The sequence below is a fragment of the Crocodylus siamensis genome, chromosome 4 (genome assembly GCF_052110815.1).
Source record: "Crocodylus siamensis isolate JL-2025a chromosome 4, ASM5211081v1, whole genome shotgun sequence".
Lineage (NCBI taxonomy): Eukaryota > Metazoa > Chordata > Crocodylia > Crocodylidae > Crocodylus > Crocodylus siamensis.
Window position 1 is genome coordinate 158821720 of NC_143398.1, and position 18879 is coordinate 158840598.

General features: G+C 53.8%; 1 protein-coding gene across 3 annotated transcripts in view; it reads right to left on the bottom strand.

Annotated features, from left to right (window-relative positions):
• The window catches only part of ERBB2 (erb-b2 receptor tyrosine kinase 2), a 47597-nt gene that overhangs the window by 7507 nt on the left and 21211 nt on the right, over positions 1–18879 (bottom strand). For all 3 annotated transcript variants that reach the window (XM_090044511.1, XM_090044509.1, XM_090044510.1), the window contains 20 exons: positions 14515–14666; positions 13335–13521; positions 12139–12276; positions 11176–11244; positions 10649–10761; positions 10051–10192; positions 9165–9281; positions 8723–8849; positions 8062–8135; positions 7040–7130; positions 6403–6602; positions 5633–5765; positions 4647–4737; positions 4270–4427; positions 3977–4024; positions 3469–3607; positions 2843–2965; positions 2244–2342; positions 1509–1694; positions 549–704 (listed from right to left, as the gene is read on the bottom strand). In XM_090044511.1, coding sequence (XP_089900637.1) covers positions 549–704; positions 1509–1694; positions 2244–2342; positions 2843–2965; positions 3469–3607; positions 3977–4024; positions 4270–4427; positions 4647–4737; positions 5633–5765; positions 6403–6602; positions 7040–7130; positions 8062–8135; positions 8723–8849; positions 9165–9281; positions 10051–10192; positions 10649–10761; positions 11176–11244; positions 12139–12276; positions 13335–13521; positions 14515–14666 — 2543 coding nt within the window. The remainder of the gene's footprint in view (positions 1–548; positions 705–1508; positions 1695–2243; positions 2343–2842; positions 2966–3468; positions 3608–3976; positions 4025–4269; positions 4428–4646; positions 4738–5632; positions 5766–6402; positions 6603–7039; positions 7131–8061; positions 8136–8722; positions 8850–9164; positions 9282–10050; positions 10193–10648; positions 10762–11175; positions 11245–12138; positions 12277–13334; positions 13522–14514; positions 14667–18879) is intronic.

Here is an 18879-nt window from a genome sequence, read left to right on the forward strand (position 1 = left end):
CTGGTGCCAGCCCTAGATGGGACACACAGATTGGCCCCACAGGGCTATGTGACAGATCCAGTGTGCAGGGTTGGTTTGATGTAGGTGCCACCTGCCATGCAAGAGGCCAGGGCTAGTGTGTGCTGCACATGGCACTGGTCTGTGGGGCTTTGGGGCCAGATGAGTTTGATACCTCTAGGTTAGTGCCCTGCTTTGAGGTATCATTAGTGCCATAGCAGTGACTGGGCTGTGAAGGAAGCAGGGGATGGAGCTGATTTGGGGCAAAGGGGTGTTCTGCCAGGACAGCATGAGGAGAAGCCAACCCAGTGCCACCTTGCCCTCCCTGCCCAGCAAGTGTCCCTCTGTGGTACAGTGCCCCAGCCTCACTGCTCTCAGCCTGGCACTTGGGGGAGCAAGGGACTCCCATGGCTTCCTGCCCATGTGCCAGCCACAGCTCACAGCCACCGTGTGCTTGTAATGAGACACTGCTCCAGGGAGGAGCTCCGCTAATGGTAGATTATGGCCAGGCTCATTGCTGGCTTCTCAGAATTGGGTCCCACATGCCTCACCTTGCCCCCATCCGCATGGTACTCTGTCTCATCGATGTCCAGCAGCCGGGCCAAGCCAAAGTCTGTGATTTTCACGTGATTGGGGCTTTTCACCAGGACATTGCGAGCAGCGAGGTCACGGTGCACAAGCCGCACATCCTCCAGGTAGCTCATGCCCTGGTGTTCGGAGGGGAGAACGACACAGATATCCGTAACCCTCAACCCTGGGGCTAGAGTTCTCAGGGAATCCATCTATCTGACTGCCTCACCCACCTTAGCAGTGCAGTGCCCTCTGGGGGAAGTCTCAAAGCATGCTGCAGACATCAGACCTAACCACCCCTTCTGGAGGACAGAACTCTTCTAAGTGAGGCATAGAAAGGGCTAATGAGTCACCTAAAGTCACCCAGCAAGTCAATAGCAGAGCTGGGAGCAGAACCCAGGAGTCCTCCTGTACCCTCCTGCTCTACCCACTAGGTAATAGTCCCTTGATACCTAGCAGGCCATTTGGGAATGTGGAATGATGCCCTTTTGTGCCAGGGAGCTACTTGATGTCATGAGGCACACTCATGAATTGGATGACATAGTATCCTCTAGCACTGCAGACATGGGAGGTAGCGGCTGCATTTTGACATCAATTTACTTCCTGGGTCTGGATAACACCCTTCATCCTGGAGGATGCAAGCATTGGGGTACATGCTGGAAAAATGCAGCCACCTCTGGGATGGGGAATGACCACCATGCAGTGCAAGTTTGAGGCAGCAAGTCCTGTAAAGCCCCTTCCCTATGCTTATGAGCATGGCCATATGATCTTTAATGCCTGAGCAGAGGAGATGAGACCTAACCAGGGTAAACTCATTGAGTGGGAAATGGCCTAGTGGGCTCAGCTAGGATTTGAACCTGTACTCCCCAGTCACCCAAGAAGCATTAACTGGCGATGAGGCTGATAAGCCATCCCTCCCACCTTGCCAGGGATCTTCCTACCTTTGCTATCTGCACACACCAGTTGAGCAGGTCTTGGGAGCCAATGCGGTCTTTATTCTCACGCACATAGTCCAGGAGGCAGCCATAAGGCATGAGCTGGGTGACCAGCTGCACTGTGGAGGTGAGGCAGATGCCCAACAGGCGGGAGACATAGGGGCTGCCTACACCTGCCATCACATAGGCCTCCTAGGGTGGAGAGGAAGGGAGTTTGAAACAAAAACACCCAGCAGGAGGCTCCACCCAGCCATGGAGAGAGACAGACTCCCAGACCAGACCCAACCCCTTGATTCCCCTGGGGTCCCTGGGACCCCTTGCAGGGGTCCCTCTGTGATCAGGAAATCTTGCAAGGTGGAGATCAAACAAAGGACATGGCATGAGGGCACCCTTCTTCCCTTTTCCAATAATTCAAACTGGGTAACAACCAGACAGGCTGTCCCCACTCATCACACCCACCTGCTGAGGTGCCCAGGATGAGAGTGGAGCAGGTGGGCAGGAGCCACTTTGGGTAGCTCTGTGGGGCAAGGACAGTTTATACTCATTGCTATGGCGTGTCAATTGGGGCTTAGTGGTTTGAGCCCTCAGACCAGAGGGGACCTGTGTGAGGGTCTATGAACTAGTAGCTTGCAATGAAGCTGCGTGGCTGGTTTTGTTAGTCTTGTCCCCACACAAGGCCATTGTGCGTATGCCATGCAGTGGAACACACGTGTGCAGTGTATGTACATCACGTGCACTCACGTCTAGGATCTCCTTGTTGGCCTTGGGCGATGTGTTCTCTCTCAAGACCTTGATGGCCACAGGGATCTTGATGCTCTCGCCATCCGGGATCCAGATGCCCTGAGGAGGGAGGAGGAAGCCATGGGCACATTGCCACACCAATCCACAGAGAGCTCCCATAGGCCCCATAAAGTCAGCACAAAAGTTGGGGCTAGGTGAAGCTAAAGGTCATGGCCAAGGGGCTGAGCACTGGCACTGGTGAAATGGGAATGCACTATCACAGCTGCCTGTTCAAGCATGAGCCTTGCTCGGTGAGGACCAAATAAAGGATCTCAGGGTAGGAATAATCCCCTCATCTCCCCAGGAGCCTGTGGGTGCTGCTTAAATGTCTGAGTAAGTGGGCTTAACAACCCCCAGCCATGATGCTCCCCACTGCATCTACCCAGCTCTCAGCCCTGCTCCCCACAGCCCACTGAGACAACCATGGTCTCACCCCTCTACCCTGCCCATGAGTCTTGTAGCCCCTACACTCCTAGCCTGAACACCTTATGCTTTACTCTTGCAGGGGGGAAGCATTGGCATGCTCTGGAAGGTGCCTGATGCCCCCCACCCAGTCTCACCTTGTAGACAGTGCCAAAGGCTCCAGAGCCCAAAACTTTCACTTTTTTGAGCTCAGTCTCCTTGAGGATCCGCATCTGGGCTTGGTTGGGAAGAGCCCCACTGGGGGTCAGTGGTTCCACCAGCTGCCAGTAAGGAGGAAACCAGCATTAGTGAGGACACAAGCCAGGGACCACAGGACCTGTCAGCTCCTGTTGAAGCCTGTCTTGTATTTCTGTAGGACAGTGGTGGTCAACCTTTTTGCTCTGCAGGTTGGATGGGCAGTGCGTGCTCCATCCATGGGCTGGATCTGGCTGGTGGGCCCAATCAGGCACGTGGGGTGGGCATGGCAGGGCCCAATCTGGCTGTGCAAGGCTTAGGAATTTGGCAACAGAGGAGCTGCTGTATTGAGCCCCAGGAAGTGACAGTATTAATTGAGCCCCAGGGAGTGGCAGTATTAATTGCCACTGCTTCCCTGCCACTACATTTCCCGACCTGTGGGGAGCCCTGTGAACCAGATGCTGTGGCTCTGTGGGCTGGATTTGGCTTGTGGCCTGGGGGTTGAGCACTCTTGCTGTAGGAAATGGAGAATCGGGAGCAGCCCAAGGGCCGGGAACTAAGGGTATGAGGCTAGGGACCTCTGCCATACCTCGGTCTCCTGCAGGAGGCGCCGCATCGTGTGCTTCCTCTCCTGCTGCCTCTTCTTCTTGATGCACACTATGGTGAGGAGGACAAGCACCAAAGCCAGGAGGGCACCAACCACGCTGGCAATGATGGATGTCACCTGGCTGGGAAAGGATGGGGTGGCTGCTGAATTACACTGGGGACCAGTCTATGAAGGAGACTGATTTGACTCCCTACAGAGGACAGGGATGGGTTGGGGTCAAGGGAGGGTATACCCAGGACACGTCTCCCAGGGAGGCCCATAGGGAAGGATGATCTGCCCAGGACTATCCCAGATCTCGTGGTCCTGGGAGTTCTGTAGGGCTGCCTCCTTCCCCAACAGGGATTTTTCCTCTGGGGTTCCCTGTCCAGAGGGTGGTAATACAGTGGGGCAGAGGGATCCAGATTCCCCAAGAGAGGACAAAACCCTGTAAGTGACATGTGGGGGCACTCAGCAGGAGCAGGGAGGTGGGCATGGTGGGGGTGCACAATACCTTGGCTTCTGGTCCACGGGGCAACCATCCTCATCCCGAATTGTGCACCTGGGGGAAGATACAGAGAAGAAGACTTGTTAACTGATGGGAAATAGATGGGCCAGGGGAAATCCCCAGTGCCAGGTGACAGGGCCTCCTGCCTTATGCCATCTGCTGGGGTACCTCCAGTCCTTTCCTCCCTTCTGCCCATCCCCAGTCACTCAGCCCAGTTTTGCTTTCTCCTATGCAGACAAACCCCTCTGCCTTTGTGATCAGGAGGCAAAGCCTGGCTCCAGCTAGCTGTTTGTACTCACAAGTGGGTGCAGTTGGTTTGGCACAGCTGGCAGATGCCATCTTTGTCTGGGTATTTCCAGATAGGCACAAAGGAGTCAGCTTTCACCCCACTTGGGCACTTATCCACGCAGTACTGGTCATCTTTGTAATGGGCGCAGGCCACACACTCGTCTGCCTCCTGAGGTGAAGGATGTGTGGTGAGTACAGAGAACACAGCCAGGGTGCAGCGGGAAGTTCAGAAACCCAGGAGTCCAGGGACAACCCAAAGACTTGGTCAATAACGCTGGCCAAAATGGATTAGAAATGGTGGCTGCCCCCTCCCTTTCTATTCAAGGGGGTGTACCACCCAATCCCCTCCCCGCTTCCCTCTCCCCCACCCCTGCACACCAATCCTCACCGATCCATGGCAAGTTTCTGTGCCATTCTGGGGTAGACACTCAGGGTGACAGGGGAGGCAACGGGTCCCGTTGGCATGTTCCCGGACAGCCCTGTCAGGAGGAGGAACCAGACTCTGACCCAGCCTCTGTACAAACCCACTGGACTGTCCCAGCTCAGGCCCATCTCCCTGCTAGCCATGGGAGTAAGTGCCAGGTCCCTGAAAACATGGCAGTGCTTCTCACAGAGGAGCCACACAGGGGAGCAGGGATATCCCTCTGCCCCAGGCTGCTACAGCCACCTCCAATCCCTTGAGTCTGGACCAGGAATGGGGGCCCCATATGGAGGCTCTCCCCAGGGATCACCAGACCTGCCTCTGGACTCTGCCCCATTCACTGTCCCCCCGCCTCCCACCCCCAGATATGTCCTGTTGATCTTTTGCAGTGAGCAGGTGTGACTGGGATGGGGTCAGCAGCCTCCAAGGCTGCTGCCCAAGTCTTTAAGGGACCTAGTGGGAATTCTGGACTTTGCACAATCTGGACCCCATCCACACTCCCAAAGAGGGTGTGAACCACACTGAAGGGCATCCTTCCTCAAGCCAGAGCAGAGCCAAGTGCCTCCAAAGCAGGTTAAGTATCTCTCTCTCTCCAAACAACCCCCAGACCCTACTGGTCTGAACCCATAGGCTGCCAGACTGCTCCCCACTCTCCCCACACAAGGGGAGTCAGGAAGCAACCTCTGCACCCATTTCCCTCCCAGCCCCATCCCAAAGGGCAAATGCCCTCCTTAGTGGAGACTCAGTGGTTGGCCTGGGAAGGTCAACCCCTGCAAGTACTCAGTCCACAGGGCCCCCTGGAGACATGCACAGCCCAGCTAGGGCAGCTCCAGTAGGACTGATGGGGCAGCAGAGGGGGCAGCCTGGCTGGTGCCAGGGTTAAGTATTGGATGTGGTGCCCATCACATGCAGCCAAGGAGCAGCTCCCCTGCACCAGCAGAGCCCCTGCTTACCCATCCAGGATGTTGCAGGACTCCACACACTCCTGCCCACGCAGAAACCGCTCACAGCTGATGCATTGCGTCGGGCCGGGGCCCCAGCAGAGCCCCTGGGCACAGAGGTAGTAGCACACCAACCCCTCTTTCTCTGAAGGAGGAGGCCATGGTTAGAGTCCCGTCTACCTGATCCTCAGTCCACATGGCCCCTTACAGAAATGCCCAACCCCCCCCCCCCCCCCCCCCCCCCGGCATTTTGGTGGTGGGCAGGATCAGGGACTCCCCCAGACACAGAACAGCAGCAGAAAATGCCCATGACAGAAGAGGAGGATGAAGGATCAGTGGTTACCAGGGAGACACAGCTGAGATCACAGATGGTGGCATCAATGAGGAGTATGGGACATGCACCAGGTAGTACCCACTGGGTACACGTGGAAGTCAATGGGGAGCACTTGATGGAATAGGTAGAGACATCAGTCAATGCAAAGAGTGCCCATGGGCCCTGGGGCTGGAGGGATATGTCAGTCAGGGCAGCACCCACTGGCACCTGGGGGCAGGGAGGCAGCTGACAAGACAGTTGGCATCAGGGTACTAAGAGGCCCTGAGGGTGAGCTTGGGGATAAAATTGGCACTGTGTACTGCTCCTTGCTAAGCCCATCCTCCAATGCCCCAGCCGCTGATGCCAATCTAGCTTGCCAGGGCCACCCAAAGCCCAGCTGAATTGGGCATTGGAACTGGGTTCCAGAGGAAGCAGAGGACCAACCATCCTGTAACCCCTGCCTTCTTACCACACTGATCTGTGGGCTTGTTGTGGGTCTGGAAAAGGGCCTGGCGTGGGTTCCTGAAGATGGCCTTCCAAGGCACCTTCTGGAGGAAGCAGAGGTTGGGGTTCTGGTGAACCAGCACCATCCCGCCGCTGATCTCCTGCAAGGAGCGCAGGCCCAGTGAGACAATGGAGAGGTTCTGCAGCATCAGGGAGTAGGCACCACTGCAGAGAGATGGCCACAGCATATGGTGAGCAGGACAGCGTTACTGGAGGGTTTCAGCAAGCGGGGGCCCAGCTGACCCCACATAGGGAGTGGGGACAGATCTTGAATGGATTCATCATCCCACCTGGCTCTTCCATGCCATAAACTGTGCTGGTGGTTAGAGGGAGGGGTGGGGCTCTAGGCTGAGATTGAGCAAACTCATTCCATATGTGGGTGACTTCCAACCAAGCAGAAGTTTAGAGACAAAGGGCCCCATGCCCATTGCTCAGGAGGTGCCCCCAGAGAGGAACAGCTGATTTGTTCTGCTGCTCCTTGAGTGAGCAAGACCTTTGGGCCTCTCCCTTCACTCCTTTATCAGGCTGTATGCCTCAGGTATTCCCAGGGGACATGGACCCAGTGGAGGGCATGTCTCTTTCCACCACAAGGGCCAACTCACTTGTGGAGTACCCGTCCACGGATGACCCGCAGGTTCTGGAAGACACTCAGGTCTGACAGGCTCTCTGGCCAGGACTCGATGTATAGGAAGCCTATGAAACACACACAGGGTCATGTCCTGATCCATCTGAACAACAGGCTACAACAAGCCAGCAATGGATCTATTCTACCCACTGGCTTACCACCAACTTCCATCACCCACATGACTCAATGCCTGGCTAAGACTACAGCTGTATACAGCCTCTTAGAGGAGATGCTACATATTGCAAGAGAAGAGTTTTTTTCTGGTTTCCATCTCCCCAGTCCACAGCAGCTTTGGGGCAGAGGTAGGGAACCACCAGCACACATGCCAGAGCATGGCAAAGGCATTTTCCTTGGCACTTATACCTTGGGGAAGAGGCCAGGGCTGCGCTGCTACAACAAGGATCGGGCCCTTCACGGCTCCCTGCCGTCCACCCCTGGCATGCCAACATCTTACAGGTCAAGGTTGTGGGTGATTTTGGCTGTCTGCCTGAAAATGTTGCCAACCCCTGCTTGGGGCAAAAGCCCTCTGACTGGCATAGCTGTATCCAAAACAGGGTAGGGGGAAGTTATCTGCAGAACCGTGTTGCTCAGGCATGTGATCTTCGCTATGCTGGCAAAACCTTTCAGTGAAGTCCAGACAAAGGGCACCCTGCCCCAGGCTGCTCCCAGTGGGCACTCCACCTGCATGCACACACTGCAGCAGCTCTAGGATTTCTAACCTGGTGTCACATGATCTTTAGCAAAAGCCTCAGCCTCAGCCTCAGCCTCAAAGAGAGGCTTGAGCCTGGCAATGAGCTCCTTGGGCAGCTGCATCATTCAATCCCATCCCAGCAGCTTTGCAAGAGAATGGAACGCATCTACATGTCAGAAAATGCAGCTTTGGCTTTTGGTTTGGTGGAAATAAGCAGGGCACTGGGACCAAGTATATGAGTGTGTATGGGTGTGTGCACATGCATGTGAGCATACAGAGGCCAGGATATGAAGGACTCCACCCCCCACCTGTCAGCTCCTCCAGGTTCTCAAAGATCTTCAGCTGCTCTGGATCCAGGGGTGCCGTCTTGGTGCTGGGATCCCTGTTAGAGAAGGAGCAGAGTTCTGGGGGGAGCCCACAGAGGTAGACCCAAGCATCATGCAATGGGGGAATCACCCGAGACCCTGCCCCCTCCTCCACAAGGCCTATTGCACCATGCTTTCAGCTAGGTCCAGCAGGAAATTTTTGAGGAGTGAACAGATGCTTGGATGTGAAGTGATGAAGCCCAGGGTCATGCTTGCTTTGCACCCCTTTAAACACTGAGCTCAGGCCAGCCAGGCTGCATCATCAGGGAGGTTCGACTCAAGACAAAAATGTGCGTAATAAAGTGGCAGTGGTTTGCCCCCTACTGGACAGAATCAAAGTCACTCAGCTGTGTGTCATGGGTCCTGCACTGAATGGAGGCATGTGCTTTTGGAGCAGGGGATCTGCTCCTTTGCCAGACAGCAGACCTTGGAGCTGGGCAGCTCCTGGTGCCCTGACATGCCATGAGCACAAGTCCTTCCCCCCGCCCCGCTGCTGCCAACCAGAGTCCAATACTATGTAGGGCCTTAGCTCCCCAGGCTGGAGCCATGCCAAGTTTGCAAGGCCTGGGCAGCAGAGATGGAGACTTCTGAAGCTGCTACTCACCCTGCGAAGGTCTCAGGCAGGAAGGCCAGGCTCCCAAAGATCTTGGTGCAACCGGTGAAGTGGTGGATGTTGGAGGAGTTGACTGCCCGGACACCCTTCAGGAAGTCCACACCCAGCCCATAGCAGGCTAGGAGAGAGAAAGGGCAGGTGGCTGAGGGAGACTAACACTTCTCCCTCATCCAGACTGGTTAGACCCCAGGATGGAACTGCTCAACTTGACCCCCTCTAACCCTCACACTCCCCATGCCCTCCCTACCCCTCTTGTCAGGATGGAGGCACCTCCCAGCCCCTCCTACTGCTCCCTATTATCAACTCCCCAGGGACTTCATGTGCCTCCACATGCTTCCTCCTTCTTCCCAAAGGGAACTTGTTTGCTGGACCTGCCTTCCCCACTCTCTCTCTGGGTAGAGGTGAGGAGGGGGCTCCAGGCTCTTGGCTCTACCTTCTGGGCAGGGCTTGCTGCACTTCTCACACTTCTGCACATTGTCCACGGTCACCTCATGGCTGTTCTGGGGACACACCAGCGTGCAGGATCCAACTTCAGTTGCAAGGTAGTTATCTGCAGGAGAGGAAGAGGGACCATCTGTCAGGACTTCTAGTCTGGGGTGCAGGACTGCATCCCTTAGATTGGAGTCCCAGCTCTGCCACAGACCCCCTGTGTGTAACTGTGGGCCAGTCACTTTGCCTCTCCAGGCCTCAGCTTGCTATAGTGGGGCTGTAGGATGGAAGCCATTCATGATTGGGACTCTGGTAAAGACTGTCAATAAATGCATGAGCCTGGTATCTCACACAAACCTGGCTAGTTCCAAGCCAGGGTTTCAATCCAGGCCCCTAAACTCTGAGCTGGGTACAAATCTCTCAGACGCTTGGATCCAGGCACCTGATCCTCAGTGCGGGTGTCTCTGGGAGATGGGGAGAGGAATGATCCCCCACAGCAGCTCCTCATAGCAAAGCATCATGCAGCTCCCTGGCTATTAATCTTTACGTGCTTAATCCCAGCATAAGGAGTTTGGTTAGTGCTGAAGCAGAGGGCATGCATGTTCCCTAGAGCTCTGTGGATTCATAATCCACAAAGGGGATTGCATCCTATTTGCAGAAGCCCCAAGCAAGCCTCTCAGACTGTGGTGACCTCCCAGCTGGGACTTCAGCCTGCCAGCAAGGGGAACTTTGCAAACTGACCCCCCGTCCCCACCCCATTCATGGGTATCCATCACACAGGAGTGTGTGGCCACAGCCCCAGCATTTGCAGCTGCCTCCCTCAGCCCACCCCTCAGCCCACCTACATCCACCCCCAGTGGGACCGCCCAGGGGTGGGGAGTGACACTTACAGGGACACTTTTTGACACAGCTGGCTCCAAAGGTGTAACGCGCATCTGGGTTATTCACTGATTCAAAGGTGTCTGAGTTGTAGATGACAAGCGGGGGACAATGAAGCTGGCAGGTGCCACTCCCATTGAAGTTCAAGCAGGCCTGGGGGAGAGTGAGCCAATCTATGACCTCAGTCACTGGGGTAACCAATTTCCCAGCCCCATCTCTTGCATCCAGTCTCACCCTGCCTTCCCTCCTGCCCTGTCCTACCAACCATTCCCACTGTTACCTTAAGCCCCTGTACATGAATGTCCTGTCCCCCACCCTGCTAGCTCTCTCCATGTGAAAACCCACTCCCCAATCCCTCTAATCCCACTAGATTAACATCCCCCATACTAACATCTCCTCACCCTAACTCCACCATGTGAATCCCCTGGCCCTACTGCCCTACCCTACTGGGTGATCACATCCTCCACCCCCGTGTACTACCCATCTCCCCAGCCTCTACCCATTCCTCCTGCCCTCTAACCCATCTGAGCTACTATCCCCCTACCCTGCCTGTTCTCTGTCCCTCCATGTTAACCCACCGTGAAGACCCATAGGTGGGCAGGCACTCACCAGGCAGTCCGAGTGCCTGGGCCCGGTGCAGCCTGCTGCACACTGCTCATGACAGCAGTCTGTTGGCTTGTTGCCCTTGCACCTGGGGCACCCATGGCAAATAGTGTTGGTCACTGTGACAGAGAGAGAGGGGCCACCATGAATATCTGCTCAGCTCAGAGGCACCTGCTAAGTCCTGCTGGGTGTCATTGGAGGACGGAAGCCAGGTGCATAATGACTGTACCCACAGAGCTTGGGGCTCCCTGACCCAACAGGGCAAGTTCTCTGTCCCAACTTCCCCTTCCTTTACATGGATCCATCCTGACCTCTTCCCTGCCCAGTGCCTCCACCCTCCAATTTTTGACTCTCCTCTCCCATCAGCGCCCAGTCCAGCCTTGTAAGTCCTTACCCTAATTGCTGTGGGGACTAGTTCACCCTACATGCTTGTCCAGCTCTGAGCAGGCCTGGCTGGCTGGCTGGACTGGGACGTGGGTGAGCTGTGCCATAGAGAAAGGGAATCCAGCACAGCCCCTGTGTCCAGTACTCACATGTCTGGCAGTCTTTCTTGCTGGCTCCCCAGCAGTGCTCTCCAGGGCAGAAGCTCTGGCAGTCAGCACCTGGGCATACACAGAGAGAAGCCAGGAGCTGTGAGGACATCCCCAAACCTTTGGGTTGGGTGAGGGGGGAAACGGGGAAACGTGCCCCAGTCCCTTTGGCATGAACTCCTCACCTCCTCGGTCTTGCCAGGCCCCTGCACAAACTCCCCACCAGGGAGGGGTCTAGGGCCTCATTTGTGAAAAATCTGCTTCCCACCCAGCTGTGGCTTCTTGACTCAGAAGCTGACCAGCAGGCCCCTGGGACGGTAAGCCCAGCACTGTTCCCCATCTCCAGTCCTCTGTTAATGGGCAGTATCTTGGGGCACTGTCTGCACCCTCTTCAGGCATTCTGGGCACAGTCTAAGCTGGTAAAAAGGCTTCTGGGACAGGTCTGAGGGAGCATGGGATGTGAGTGGCTGCAGGTGACAATGGGCATAGTGGCTCTAGGGAGTGAGGCGCACCACATAACCACAGCACTCAAGGAACCACTCCAGCACTCCAATCCTCTGGATGCCACCGGCTGTGGATTCAGCTCCTAGTTGGAGTGTCCACAGCAGCAGCCTGGACTTGTTCACGTGTTAGAGCTAGTCTCCTGGGATGGTCCAAGCTGAGGCTATGCTGGTGTCTGGATCACGCTGAGGCTTCATGTTTTACAGCAAGCCCTGCCCCAGGCTTTGCCCTGAAGCATGTGGAAGACATTGCAAGAATTTGCTGCCTAGGACAGGTCCCATGCACAAAACATGCCTGTGCTCCCTTCCCACATCCGAAGCCTGACCCACATCCCCATGTACCAGCACTGCTTTTCTGATGGCACTAGATGGGCCAGGCTGGACCTGCTGGACATGCTGTGGCTTCCCACAGCACAGTGGACAACCTGACCCCTCCAGCTGGGGGGGAACCAAGAAGGGCACTCACATGTCCTGTTCCGCTGGCTGTCGATTATCTGGTTCTGGTGGAAGTCGTTTGACTTATGGAAGATGTCATTCCACAGGATGGTCTCCTGAAAGCACAGCTGAGGGTTCCCCTGAATGATCACCCCTCCCTTCAGGATCTCTGTAAGGATGGATTTAACTGTGAAAGAGTCTTGGGCATGACTGCAACCTGTTCTTCAGCCTGCCCATCCATCCAGGCTGTGAGACACTGGCCCAGAAGGGACACTGAGCTGCCCCCAGCACAGTAATCCTTATCTATGTGATGTACCTGGAGGATCGTGCTCTCAGCTGAAAGGGATGCAATGATATAGGCAAGGTAGAGGCATCAATAAAGATCAAAAAGGCAGTGGACTTTGGAAGAGCTGCATGACTCAGCTATGCCTGAGTTAGGATCAGACCTGCAGGGACTGTTGGTTTTCATGCTCAAGACTCACCCACTGTGGAATGGTTGGGAAGGAATCTGCTACCACATAGCCACAGTGCCAGGGTATTGCACCATTGGGCACTGAAGCAGCTGGCATTGGCTGCTCAGGGACAGGGATTCATGATTTGTTGAGCACAGTGGTTGGATCTGGTGGTAAGGAAACAAGGGTACTAGCCACATGTCCACATGGCAGTTGGTGTTGCCAACGGAGCACTATTGGCAACACCTACCTACATAGACTATTGCTGTAACCTGGCAAAGCATGGTAGATGCTGACCATCATGGACCATTGTTCTGATCTATCACAGGGGGAAAAACTAGAGCAAATGCGCCACAGCTCAGCTCTGTCACAGCAGGAAGGCAGGGATATGAGGTGAGAGGGATCACTGTTCTCATGAATGGGGCATATTGCACTAGATGAGTTACTAGTCAGATCAGGTATGGCCAGAACACTGGCCATCGCACAGATTCAGGTCACTGGGTCAGGGAATAGCAGACTGTCAGATCACTGGTCTGATCAAAAGTAATAGAGAGGTGGAAATGTTGGTCTTGGTAGACCGCTGGTCTGACCAGGCATGGAAAGGGTATCAAGCTGAAGGACCTTTGATCCCAGCTACAGGGGACACTGCCCTGGATGGGCAACCACCAGTCTGATACAACAGGATGTTCCAACCACCATAATTCTGGGTGTTTTACTGAAGAGACCAGGCCACTGCCACTCACACCCCAAAGGGCTCCGGAACCAGTCTCCCTACCGGTCAGATGTCTCATGCCCAGCTCCATCAGTCCTGCTGTCTCATTGGGACTGGTGTTGAAAAGGACGGCCAGTGCGTATTTGTCTTCATAGAGCTGAGTGCCCCGGATGATCCGCAGGTTCTGCAAATGCAGGTGGCTCACTTGGTTCTGCGCAATCAGCACGTAGCCTTGGACCTCTGTAATGTCCTACAGGGGCATAGAGGATGAGGCCAGGGACCTGGATCAGACCAGACGCCAAAGTGATGACCCCCTAGATGAGCTGTCAGTGGGCACAGAACCCATGACCTCTGGCTCCAAAAGCAAGAGCCTTGACTTTTGGAACCACCAGTATTACAAACAGCTCTGCTGCTGGATGCGGGTGACCCTTAGGAGGGCCAGGAGATCTCCAGTCTCTATCAGGTCCATGCTGGTCAAAGCCAAGATGGGAACACAGCATTGTCTGAATTCCAAGTGATGTATGAATGGTGAAGAGGACTAGCTGGACATCTGTGGGGACTGGTTCCCTTATTGTGGGGACTGCCTGGACATCTATCCTCTCCCAGAACAGATGAGCCTTCCACCCACTATTCCTGAGCTGATTTGGAAAGATTCTTCCAAAACCAATAATCCCAGAATATTAACATTGCTCCCTCCATTTCTCTGTATCCCCCCACCTCACCGACAAACTAATGGAGACTATCCATCCCACTGGAAGTGCTTTATCCTTTTGTCACAGAAAGAAATTGCTGAGAGGGAGCCTAGCAGCCTCACCAGCCCCCAGGGATACATGATGTTTTGACCCTTAGACACCCAGTAGATGTTCCCAGCAGGAAACACAAATAGACAGCGGGTAGGGACTCACCTGTGGTGGGACTGAAATTCAGGACTACAGGTGAAGGGTCCTCTAATGGATTTCCTGAAGCAGCTCCCATTGGCTGGGGTACATTTATTAGGAGACTCATAAGGTCCTCTCAGGCAAACAGGCATGTTTTTTTGTTCCATCCCTTTTCTAACATCTTACCATGGGAGCTATTCCTTAGCTCCAGCAGTGGCAAAGGATGCTTTCAGGAATGATGGACCTGGGCTCAATCCCTTGCAATGACCCATATGCAGGTTGCTGCAGTGTTACCCCCTGCTATCTGTCATCCACTGCAGGAACCAGGAAAGGAAAGCACAGAGCTTCTGTGGTGAGTCACTCACCTTGAGGAAAGACATGTCAGCATCTGCTCCCAAGTAGGTAATCTCCAGGTTGCCTTGCACCACCTGGCAGTCCTGATAGAGGCGACTGAGGGTGGCATAGTGGTTTTCTGGGCTGGAGGGATGCAGTAGCTTCATATCAGTCCCTGTGCAAACTAAGATGGGAGTAAGAAAGAAGGAGCCAGTGAGATGGGTGGGAAGCCAAGGTGGTAGGAACTTGGAGAGGACAGAGGCAATGGGCTTCAATTGGAGAGATGGGTCAGCATTGAATCCGTCTCCATGATTCTCAAAAGGGTCTATGCAAGTCTTTTAAGAGTGCCAGGCAATATTAGCACCGGTAGGTGTGCAAACACTAATATGATTCATAGGATAAATCCAAAAATTTCCCGTAGGAATCCATAGTGTCAAAACCATTCTGACCCACTTGGGGTTTTCTGAGTTCTTTGCAACCGAAGAGCTGCTTCATTATTTTTCTGTAGTCAAGGAGGAAGTGAAAGCTAAGAGCTGGCACTTTCCAAGGGTGTCTTGAGTCTAACAAGGGGTGCCTTGAATCCAAAAAGGCTGAGAACCACTAGTCTATCTGAATGTGTGTCTCACCCTTGTGAAGGTTGGAGAAACAGTGCTGTGCCCTAAACCAACTCCTAGGCAGTCACCATGCTGAGCCATAGTTTGGGGGCACTTCTCGACAAGGCACAGAGCTGAAATGTGGACTTCCCTGGTAGTTAGGAAGTTCTCTACCTCTGTCCAGTGTAGTCTGGCCTTTTAGCAAAGGTGCTGAACAGAAACATCGGAGATTAGGTTCTGTTACAGACTGTACTGCAAGCTACCCAGGGACACTGAGCAAGTCACAGGGAATGTGTGTGTTGGGGTGGGAGGGCAGATTTTCTGGCACAGCTTAACTCCTACTTAGAACACAACAATGGGGTCAGATTTTTGAAGGGTTTAAACCCTCAACAAGCTGAGTTATTGGAAAACCTGGTCTTGAAATCCCTCTGCGTCTCAATTCCCTGGCTGTAAGAACAGGGCAATAATCTTGAACAGTCTCTTGACACATGCACTCACAGGGCCTCACCAATGAGCCTTCCAGACACTACTGTAATGCACACAATAAAGACCTGGATGGTATTATATAGCAGTGATGCCATCCTTTGTTGCAAGGGACATTCAGGACCCTGACAGCAGTTCTTAATAGTTTTTTAAAAAAAGAAACCTTTTCAATACAGCTTCTGGTGAATCTTAAACCTTTTCTGGAAGCACCTTTCAGCCAGATCTGACTTTCTTCCCATCTATGCATCCATTTATCTCTTTTTGTCTGTTCCAGTGGTTACCCACCCACCCACTGCCTGTTTGTAAATCAAGCACATGCTCTTTAAATACTCACCGAAAGCCAAAGGAAAAGTTACAGTAAAATATAATGTATGAGGTGTGTGTGAGCAGGTTGCTTTTTCACCAGCACTTTGGCCGTGTCAGGTGGGGCTTACAGCAGAGATTCAAGAAATACTCTGAGGTCGATTCATGCTGGGCTGGTCTGAAGCAGGGAGGATGGACTAGCCAACTGATTAGGGGAATGGAAATACAGCTGACAGGCCGGATTTATCTTTATTAAGGGGCCTTGCTGCATTCAAAGCAGACAACAAGGTTCAGGAGGGATGGCTGAGAGCATGGCACAGCTAAGCAGTACAGTCTGACTGTTATACCCCCTGCTAGTAGCTGGCTGCTATACTTAGATGGGGAAAGACACCCACACAAATGGCTATTGAGGCTCAGGACCAATCCAACTTCACTGAAGCCAAGTTTAACTCCCCACCCCTTCCTCACCCCCAGCCCCTAGCTCTCTGGAAAGTTTATGATTTCCTGCCACATGCCCCCTGCTACCACCCCCCTTCTAGAAATGTATTAAGGCTGGCATTAATATCCTGCAGGTCGGTGACTTGCTCCCCACACATTTTGGACACTGGACACATTTCGGAAGTGTCAGTCTCTACAGGAAATGTCACGGATTAAAGTAACATCCATTTATCTCCGGGCTGCTTTCAACAGCTTCCTATGAGCTTCCTGTATAACTTCTCCCCACAACAGGGCAGAACAATTGGGTTTGGCGATGACCCTGCAAAAGAGCAATTTGTTTTTTGTCCAACCCCCACCCCATTCTCAACCCCCACCTTGGCCTGTACAAAAGCTCATGGCGAGGAGAGGTCGCAGCGGGAGGCCGAATGGATTGATGGCTTCTGAGTGTCAGGACCTTTCTCCTCACCCTCCCCGCCCCCGTTCCCCCTGCATTGTGATCAGTGGAACAAAGGGCTTCTGTCGATTAATTAGAGACAGAGAGAGAGAGAGAGAGAGTCCCTCAATATCACAGTCCAGCATGCAGCACTTTATAAGTCCAGTTTTGGAGCAAGTGAGGCTTAATAGGGGCCTGACATGTGAGGACTTCAGGCTGAGGCACAAACACTAGGTAACATTTAATGTTGCCTTGGGCAGGCGAGGGCAGATAAATCCATCGTGTCTGCTTCACAGGTGGAGAAACTTCACCATAGAGAAGAGCAGGGACTCTTCTCCCAAGCCATCCAGTCAGCTGAAGCAAAGAGACCAACAGATCCCTGGTTTCCTTCTAAGACTTGAAAAATAGGTCTTAGCAGTTGATCACACCCTCCTTTCCAAGAGCCAGGAACAGAACCCAGGAGTCCTGCCTCCAGGTGCATTGCTCAAACTGTTACATCCCATTCCCCCACCAGAGCTGGAAATAAGGCCCCTGAAACTTGCATCTAAGTCCCCTGCGCTAACCCAAGAGACTTCCCCTGCCTCCCTTCTTAGAGCTGGTAATGAAACCCAGAAAACTGAACAGACCTAGACCCTGCTGCATCCCTTCCATCAGCTGCCTCCTAGGCATGGCAGACAAAAAGGCTTAGTTAAAAATAGATCTCACTCACTCCCCCCAGCAGTGGTGCCCTCAGTCTGTTTTTATTGTTTTTCCTCTTTGCCTAGCTGAGGTGGCCAAGCCAACCTGCTCTGTTTCACTTGATGCCTCTGGAAGTTTCCCCTCCTTGGCTTGCTCCGAGTGCCAGGCTGCAGCTCTGATCTCCATGCTGCTGGGGGGGATAGTCAGTCCTGCACTGGGTGCCAGTCTTTTTGCTCTGCTGCATGTAACTGATCAGGAGGCAGTTTATCAGTCCTGCCCACAGGCCCAGAGAACTCCTCTGTTTTTGATCTCTTCCTCTGGACGCCAGTGTACCCTTCCCCAGCTCCTACCATGTTACCCAACCTTCTATTTACATGCCATGCTCTTCCTTTTTACTTCACTGGACTCAGAGGTTATAAGCCTAGCTGAGCTTGCTGCACTCGGCTAACAGCCCTTTCCCACAGCTAAGGGAGGGTGGTAAAAAAACCCTGAAGCGGCATCAATCTGGCACTCCCACACTGTGTTTACTGAAATCCCAGCTTCCCCAAACTAAACAGACTTGATTCACACAGCCAGCAGGGTGGGCACGCTGACCTGTGTGGGGCTGGAAGCTATCCAGGTCTCCAAGGGCCCCAGGGTAAAGGGGTATTGCATAACTTGACGCTTGCTTCAGTGTTTTCTGTTTCACTGCCTGCCTGATCCGTACTGGGTCTGGGGTGGAGCTGACTGGGACTGAGCTGGGAATTGTGTCTAGTGAGGCAAGAAACAAAACTAGGTACTAAGAAGCCCAGGTGGCACTTCCACTTTCCTTTGGCTTTGACCCTGGAGCAGGTGGGACAAGGAGAGAGAGGGGATGTATGCGTGCTGCCTGACTCCCAGCACACATACTCACCTGTGCAGCAACAGGCCTGAGCAAATCTTCTGATTCTGAATACCCTCTTACCCAGTCCTCCCCCTCTCTAGAAGAGTCTCAAGGTGCAAGGGTGAAAAAGGAAAGAGTGTGCACCACACAGCTACATCCAGCCTCTGGACCCTCATGGGTGCTGCACCCGGGGAATGTCTGGAGGATCAGGAAGGATCCAGTCCTACATCATAGCACTTGAAATGTAGCTTATTGAGAATTCAATTGTTTGAGCTACAGTAGGCTCCAGAAGAGATTCTAGAGCAGGCATGGACAAAATGGTGGATCAGGCCAGCAGCTGGACTCCATTTCCCAGAAGCCCCTTCCCTATGGCCAATTCCCATGGAGACCCCAGTAGTGGCAGTGCCATGACAGCGCAGGGCCAAGGTTTCCATGCAGACCTGCCCCAGCCGCGCTGGCAGGGCGCGTGGCTGGGCAAGGAGCTGCTCTGGGGTTGGGATCTTGCAGTGGTGACAGAATGGTCCTGCTACCTGCATGCCCCTGCCCATCGCAGCTCTGCCCCAGCTCAAGACCACACTATCACAGCTGCAAGATCCCAGACCCAGAG